Genomic DNA, 8,653 nt, shown 5'->3' with positions numbered 1-8,653 from the left:
CAAAATGGAACATTATTCAGTAACAAAAAGGAACACACTACTGGTAAAACATGGACTGACCTCAAAAATATGATAATGCAAAGAAATGAGGTGCTAATGACTGTACATACTGTATGATGCTCTTTTTTTAAAAAACTGTCCAGATCAGGTAAGTCTATAGAGGAAAAAAAATGAAGTTGTGTTTGTCTGGGTGTGATGGTGGAAATGGAGATTGCCTGCAAATAAGCATAAGGGATCTCTCTGAGGTGATGAAAATATTCTCAAACTGAGTTGTGATGAGAATCTGACACTCTAAGTTGACTAAAAAACATTGAACACATCTACTTGTGAATTTATGTTATTCTTAATAAATCTGTTAAAAAATTGGAAACCCTGGTATATATAGTATCCTTAGAGACTAGGGAATTATATTTTTTTCAAAAGTAATTTGCAACCAATAGTGTCAGATATTGCAAATAGTCAAAAACTGATAATGCTGGGTTTGGAAAAATCAGAGTTGTTCATGACTGCAATAAGAATAACTAAACAATAACTGTACCTTAGGAAAATGGTGGCTATTTCCCCATAGTCCTTTGAATTTGAGCCCTATCCATATAAGAGTAGCAAAGATGAATTTTTGACATTTTTGTTAAATTGTATAAATATATCATTTTGTAGTCTTGAGGTATAGATTAATTTGAAAATGAATTACTTATTTAAAGCATTTATTCTTCCCATACAGTAATATGAAAAAAGGCAACTACAAGAAGAATTTTCTGACTGCTGACCATTTATTTGCAATACATCTGGATTTTACCTACTTACAAATCAACAATGACCTCCAAAGAAAATCTGAATGTGCAACAAAGTAGGTATATTCCAAAAGAAAATCTTATCACTTTAAATTCAGATGAGGAGCTTGGTATTCTCACTTACACCGATAATTTTACTCAACACTCACAAAAACTAAATTGGTTAGAAAATCCTCAGAAACCTGGAGAATATTCAAGCAATAATATTCAATATGCAGAGACCTCAGTCATCACTCAAGCTTTTTATGTGCCACTGGAAGAAGAAAAGTGTTTGACTCACTTTGATGAAGGTAGACAAGCAAAATTCTATCTAGATATCATGGAAAGAACTGGTGCTAACCTAGAATTAACTTTTGTCAAAGACCACGGTCTCTACATAACTGTCTCTGGTAATCCAGAAACTGTCATGAAAGCTCAGAAGGAAATTTTTGCATGCTTTCAGGAGAACGTTTTAACTACAATGCCTATTTCCAAAGAACAGCATTGCTTTGTTACAAGCAAGACTAGAGATAAACTACAAGACTTGGAACAAAAAGCTGCAATGAACACTGATTTCTTATGCCCACATACTCAGAATAACTGGATCAATAATGGCGGCACGCACCAGGTTACACAGAAATCTCCATACAAAGTCTTTCTTACACCTGCAGAAAAAGACAAGTGTGTTACAGAGACATTACATGCAAAAAAGACATTTCATCCCTTGTTTGCCGGGCCATACAGTAAAACTACCGACAGTACCATTCAGGAAACAGAGGCATACATCCATATTCCACCATCCAGTGCCAATGAGATAGAAATAGTTTTCAACAGAAGAAAATCACAAGTGGACCAGGCTGAATCTTGTGTAAGGGAGAATTTTGAGAACACCAAAATGAAAACAACCATAGATATGGAGATGAAATCACAGCATAATTGTACCATAGGTCCCAAGCACAATTCTATGCAAGAGATCTTAGAAAGAACTGGAGTTTCCATAGAGATCTTACCATCAGATAGTAGTACATCAGATTCTGTGACACATCAAGGTGAGCCTGAAAGTACAGGAGGGGCATTTATTGAAGCCTACTGGAAAGCCAAGGGTTACATTGTTTCATCCATCTCTGCCCCTTCTTGGCTTCACAGATTTATTATTGGTAAGAAAGGTCAGAATATATCCAAGGTAACACAGAACATGCCAAGAGTACATATAGAGTTTACTGGAGAAGATAAAATTATCCTAAAAGGACCAGTGGATGATGTGAATTATGCTCAAAAAGAAATTGAGAACATGCTCAAAGATCTAATTAACAGAATGGATTATGAAGAGATCAGGATTGACTATAAATTTCACAAGTACCTGATAGAAAAGAATGGTGTTATCATAAACAGAATTAAGGAGAAGAATAAGGTTTCTGTGCTAATCTTACCTGAAAATGAAAAGAATATTCTGATCAGAATTGAAGGGGAACATCTGCGTGTCCAACAGGCCAAGAAAGAACTTACTGATCTTGCAGCTAATTTTAAAAATGAGCACAGGAAAGACTTAATAATTGAGCAAAGATTTCACCACACAATTATTGGGAAGAAAGGGGAACGAATCCATGACATACGTAAGAAATTCCCAGAAGTTATGATTAATTTTCCACACTCATCAGAGAAAAGTGACATTGTCCAACTCATAGGGCCAAAACATGAATTAGAAAAATGCACAGAGTATTTAGAGAATGTGGTAACAGACATTATAGAAAACAGTTATTCTATAACTATTCCCATCTTCAAAAAGCTTCACAAAAGTATCATTGGAAAAGGAGGTATAAACATCAAAAAAATATGTGCAGCAAGCAACACCAAGATTAATTTTCCATCAGCAAGTAGCAACTCAGAGAATATTGTCATTTGTGGAAAGCCAGAAAACTGTGAAATAGCACGTAACTGGATCCTTTCAATTCAGAAAGATATAGCCAATATTTCAGAAGTGGAAATTTTTATTCCTTCCAATCTACACAAATCTCTTATTGATTCCAAGGAGTGTTTGATTAGTTCAATCATGGAAGAATGTGGAAAGATTCATATTCATTTTCCAAGAAACAACTTAGGTCTTCAAAAAGTCATTATTAGGGGCCCTGCTGAAAGCGTTGAAAAGGCCAAGGAAAAGTTGCTGCAGCTAGCAGAAGAAAAGCAAACCAAGAGCTATTCTACAGCACTCCATGTGAAACCACAATATCATCAGTTTCTTTTGAGCAAAAACGGTGGCAATGTTTCCAAGATCTGTGCTGAGACTGGAGTGCGTGTCATTTTCCCTACCTTTGAGGACAAGGATCAGGAACTGTTGACTCTCACAGGGAAAGAAGAAGCTGTCAACGAAGCACAAAAGGAACTGGAGGCTTTAGTTGAAGATTTAGATAATGTGGTAGAGGATAATATGCTGATACATCCGAAGTACCACCATCACTTTATTATGCGGAGGGGCCAGGTTTTGCGGGACATGACTGAGGAGTATGGTGGTGTAATTATTAACTTCTCCTGTTCAGGAAAACAGAGCAACAAAGTCACAATAAAAGGAGCAAAGCCTTGTGTAGAAGCAGCCAAAAAACATATTCTGGAGATTATTGGGGATTTGGATGCCCAAGTCACGACAGAATGTGTTATTCCCCAAAAGTTCCATCGTTTTGTCATGGGACCAATGTGTTCCCGAATCCGACAAATTGCCAGGGATTATAATGTTCAAATCAAATTCCCAGACAAAGAAAGGCCAGAAACAAATATAGATCCAGCTGTTGAGGAAAATGTGGATGAAATGGGAAGAAACAGCACTAAAGAACCTGCATCAATATCTCCAAGGAAACGTGACACCATATTTATCTCAGGCCGAAAGGAAAAATGTGAAGCAGCCATGGAAGCTCTTAAGTCTCTAATTCCTATCACTGCTGAAGTGCATGTACCCGCTGGCCTACACCGTTACATTGTTGGTCAGAAAGGAAGTGGGATACGCAAGTTAATAGATGAATTTGAAGTTAATATCCAGGTATCAGAACCCGGACTAGAGTCTGATGTTATATCCATCAGGGGCCTTGCTACAAATGTGGAACAAGCCAAGGCCAGATTACAAGAACGAGTCAAGGCTTTACAAACTGAAATAGAAGATCGGGCACTAAGAAATTTTAAACTAATATTTACTTTAGACCCAAAATATCACTCCAAGATCATTGGTCGTAAAGGCTTAGTTGTTGCTCATATTTGCTTAGAGTATGATGTTACCATCCACTTTCCAGTTAAAGAGAGCAATGAAATACAAGACCAAATCATCATCACTGGATATAAAAACAACACCTTAGCTGCTCGAGATGAATAATGAGAATTGTGCAGAAGATCGAAAGAACAGTTACTAAGCAAATCCCACTAAACTGCCGTGTTCATGGCCATATTATTGGATTCCGTGGAAAAGTTATCCATAAAATAATGAATCAATTCCAAGTAGACATCCATTTCCCTCCAAAAGGGTCCTCCAATTCAAATGTCACTGTGACTGGACAACCAGACAATGTCAAAAAAACAATTGATCACCTCCTCAATCTTGAGGAACATTATCTGTCTACTATAATAAACCATGAATATCAACAGGATCATATTAGGAGTGTCTGTCTTTATAATGCATCCATGGCTCCATCCAGGAGTTTTGCAATAAAAGATGTTCCCTGTACTACAAAAAACATCCAAAATCCTCCTGATATGAATAACTCTGAAGATTTTCCCATATTGAACCATCGGATGTCTCCAAAGACTTACCCTTGGAGACAATAACAATGACAATTAAAAAAATCGTTCTAACCGTATTACCTAAAAATGTCATCAAAAACTATTTTTAAACTGATGCAACTGCTGGATCATACACACAATTCTTATACCTTTGCCATCAACATATCCCTCTTAGATCCTCCAGAATACTTAAAGTGAAGTGCTCAATCGTGTGTGTGCAATAATTAACAACTCAGTTCTAATTTCCACTGAAGACCTACTCTTGACATTGCTTTTATAGCACAGACTTTCCACTGTTTTGAATGTTACCATTAAAATATTAAATACCATGTGCTAACTAAATTTCATGGTCTGTTCAGCCTGTCATTATTCACTTAACCTATCATTTTGAGAACTCAATAACTGTGGCAAGGAAACTACTTCTGTGTCATCACCCCAAGAATAAGTCTCCTTTCTTCACAACAACTAAAATCAACTGTGCTCTTTTTACTTTTATCTTCTGTCTTATTTGCATTACTTCATACTCCCTATTGTAGCGTGCAACCAGTTTTTTTGCCAGCCTAACATAGCTTATGAAATAGGAAGAAAAATAATTTGGGGCAGTGTAAGTAAATACTGGGTGTGGTGTTAGAGTGCTTGCATATCAAAGCTGGCACAGCAGTGATGATATTAGAAAGGACAAGGAATGCTAAAGAATATCAAATTATTTAGAATGGTTTTGGTTTCTCAGACAATGGTCCTACCATTTAGGGGTTTGAGACTTCCATGATTTTTTTCATTTCCCAGACACATTCTTTACAAGGCCTTGTTGGGGAAAAATGTCAAAACAAAGGACAGATTATCCTTTTATCTTCTTCCTAGTGATATCGTAGGTTTGGTAAAGCCTTAAAGTAATGGTGCCAAATGTTGTTTTATTACCAAGTTATATTAGTGGATGCTTTGGTTACTACTTAGACCACTCCTGAAGAACTAAAGCAATCACTGCCTAATTTGCTGCTGTTATACATAGCTGATGTCTGCCCACTCCTAGTATTTTCCTCATTTGAAGTGAACCACCTTGCTCAAATTCATGTCATTTTCCCATGGGGAGCCTCAATTCTCTTAGTTGTCAATGGGTTATAAATACCAAGTCCCCAGAACAACTGTGCTTAGACATCCCAAATCTGATTATGATTAGATCTTAAGGAGTAGATTATTATCCTTTAAATAATCCCTGGCTTCTTTCTAAAATACAACAAACAACTGCGTAATGTCAACCAGAATTTAGTACCTTTTAATTTTACTTCATTTTGTTTTTGTTCTAACAGTTCATATTAGAGACTGCTAATATACAAATTCTGGCATCATCACTTACCTCATTATGCCAGGATACTCTTCTTATGAAAGTGGGTCTGGGTAGAAATTTAAGGAAGAATGATGCTTGCATCAAGGTAATGTGCATTTTCAATTTTAGTGAGCACTGACAAATTTTCTTTGCCTCCACATCTTCATGGATAACCAATGTTATTAGTCTGGTACAGTGCATATTATTTTAGAGGAATACTGATTTTTATACCACTGGGTTTATGTTTTAGATGATTATAGACATTTACCTTATTAAGATTTATCATTATATTAGAGTCAATATGAGATACACTTGCTCACTTTTGGAAAAGGTTACTATCGGCATAGTAGATGTTTTTGTTCCAACTTCATGAATCTCATCCTCAATATCAACTGCTTACTAGAACCACTGAACAACAATTTAGATTTTGTTACCATAAGACACTGAAATGGGTTGAAATAAATTTAGCTCAAGGCTAAATAAACAATTTCCTCTTGTGTTTTATTTTAAGGTATATCTAGCTTTGTTTTTTAACAAAGAGTATCTACAATGAGATTAAATTAAATATCAAGTATGTCAATAATTGTATAAAGGTAATAGCAATAACAATAAAAACTTTTTAAGAATGAACAATAAAAAATAAACCTTTTACCATTAAAAAATTTCCAAAGAAGAATTAAACTAAAAAGACAAATACACTTGAAAGTTAAATTCCACAATAGGTTAAAGTCCAAAAGAAAAGTCTATTTCCTTTGTGAATTAAAGGTCTAGAAGAAAACCAGCAATACAGAATAGGAGGCTCCTGTCTCCCTCCACCCAGATACACCAAATTAATGTCCATTGATGGATCTCTTCCCTCCAGGACAAAGTCATACAAGCTGAGAGCCTTCTACACTCTGGGTAAATGAGAAAACATCCACATTGAAAGGGTTGTAAAAGTTGAGGTACACACTAGGACACAGATCCTGCCATAGGCACTACATCATAAAATTGGGAAAAGAATCCTTAATATCAGCTTCTTGTGTGGAGATAAGTGTTCATGCTTTGCAATTGACAATACCCTACTCTAAGGGTCCCCAGAGTTTGGATCTTAATTCAACTCTGGGAGTGGAGGTAAAAAACAGGAGTTTCTCTATATCACAGGAAAAAAGTGGTGATTTTATAAGGCACACAGCATTTCCAGGACTTCATACCCTGAGAGCAGTGAAATGAGGGGGGCCCCAAAACACAGCTCCCTGTTTCTCTCTAAAAGGGGTTTTTATGACATACTTTTCCAGTAGCTATTTAAAAACCTGGCTTCTAATGAACTTGCATAGGGGAATTAAAGGGACAGAAAAGTATTAATCCACCAAACCAACAGCAGCCTGAGAAGCAGTCCGGTACTTCTCAAGTCTTCTCCACCAACTTGCTCTAGCAGTAACTCCAGGTCTATAAAATCCTCCTGCACAGTGTCCACACATGGAGCACAGGAACTTTCAGTTTCCACCAATGGGAATGCAACCTTAGACTTCTAGCTCAAGGTGCAAAGGGGACTGGGTATGTGCAAGTCTTTTCAAGATCAGAGAACAAAGAGAAAGCTTTAAAGAGGGAAGCAACTCCCAGGGGCCAGTGTAGAAAAAGTGTTAAAGAAGCAAAGCTCTGTTTCTCCCCAGTGGTTACTTGAAAACCTGTCTTCTAACTACCTTGCATCAGGGAGTATACTCCAGCAAGAACTCAAAGTCTACCAACTTCATACTTTTCTGGTGTGTGTGTGGTGCTATTGCTAATTTGCTGAGACTGACCTTGAACTTACGATTCTCCTGTCTCTGTTTTCTGAATCACTGGGGTTACAGATGCATGCCACTGGTGCCCAGCCCAACTTTTATAGTTATTACCCATGATCACATCTCCAATCTCATACCTCTGGGAATTGAAGGGACTAGGCATATGTAAGTATCCTGAGATGACGATGAAGAGGTGGTTTTAAGCAAGCATGAAACATTTCCAGGAACTACACTTCCTAGGAGCAGTGAACTAAAAGGTCTATAACCTGCAGCTACCATTTTCTTTCTAGAAGGGGTTTACTGAATACTCTTCCAGTGTGTACTTGATGATCAGGTCTTTAATCTATTTTAGGAAGCTAACAAGGGAGACAAACTAGTCTTTGGGGAGTAGAAAGATATGTTGGAAAAATAATGAGATAAAATTTTTTACTATAGTCTGGGCTAAAGTCACAGTTTGGGGTTTGGAGAAGTCCTAAAATTAACTATCACTGATCCCAATTTGATTCCACAAAATTTATACTGGCAATGTACTCCCAAAAGACATTCAGAGTTGGGTTGGAAAACACAAAAGATTGCATTTTTCTCAAATTTCAAAGATTTCGAAGGTTTGTTAATGGATAATCACAGTGCCCAAATCAAGACTCATGAAGACATAGATTAATTAAAATTAAATCTTCAATGTAGCTCAATGAAGACAAAGTTGGGTTAAATATAGGTGTCAGTCAGTCATGATAAGCTTCCTGACAGAAAAGGGTAAGCCCTTTCAGGAAAAATAGCATACATCAATTTTTCTACTTTTCTCTTATACACAATTTGTGGTATATAGTCAAAATAACAGAACATCTGAGGAAGCAGAGAAATAAAGGCCCTAGTTAGAAGTATTCCCATAAATGCCCCAGATATTAGAACCAGCAGACAAGACCTTTAAAGCAATGATTTTTAAAATATAAAACAAGGTAAGTAAAAAGATAGACAAAATGAATGAACATGGAATATTTCAGCACAGCAATGGAAACTAAAAATGAATCCAGTAGATA

At 36.5% G+C, this 8,653-nt stretch overlaps 1 protein-coding gene across 1 annotated transcript; it reads left to right on the top strand.

The window, feature by feature from the left end:
- Positions 1-813: 813 nt before the first annotated feature.
- On the top strand, positions 814-4,574 carry LOC124971551 (vigilin-like). Its single transcript, XM_047535267.1, is given in 2 exon segments — positions 814-4,117; positions 4,120-4,574. Coding segments are annotated over 2 exon segments (3,759 nt in total).
- The last annotated feature ends 4,079 nt before the right edge of the window (positions 4,575-8,653 follow it).

The sequence above is a fragment of the Sciurus carolinensis genome, chromosome X, assembly GCF_902686445.1.
Source record: "Sciurus carolinensis chromosome X, mSciCar1.2, whole genome shotgun sequence".
Classification (NCBI taxonomy): domain Eukaryota; kingdom Metazoa; phylum Chordata; class Mammalia; order Rodentia; family Sciuridae; genus Sciurus; species Sciurus carolinensis.
Note: the sequence above shows the minus strand (reverse complement) of the source record. Positions and strands in the feature narration are given on the sequence as shown.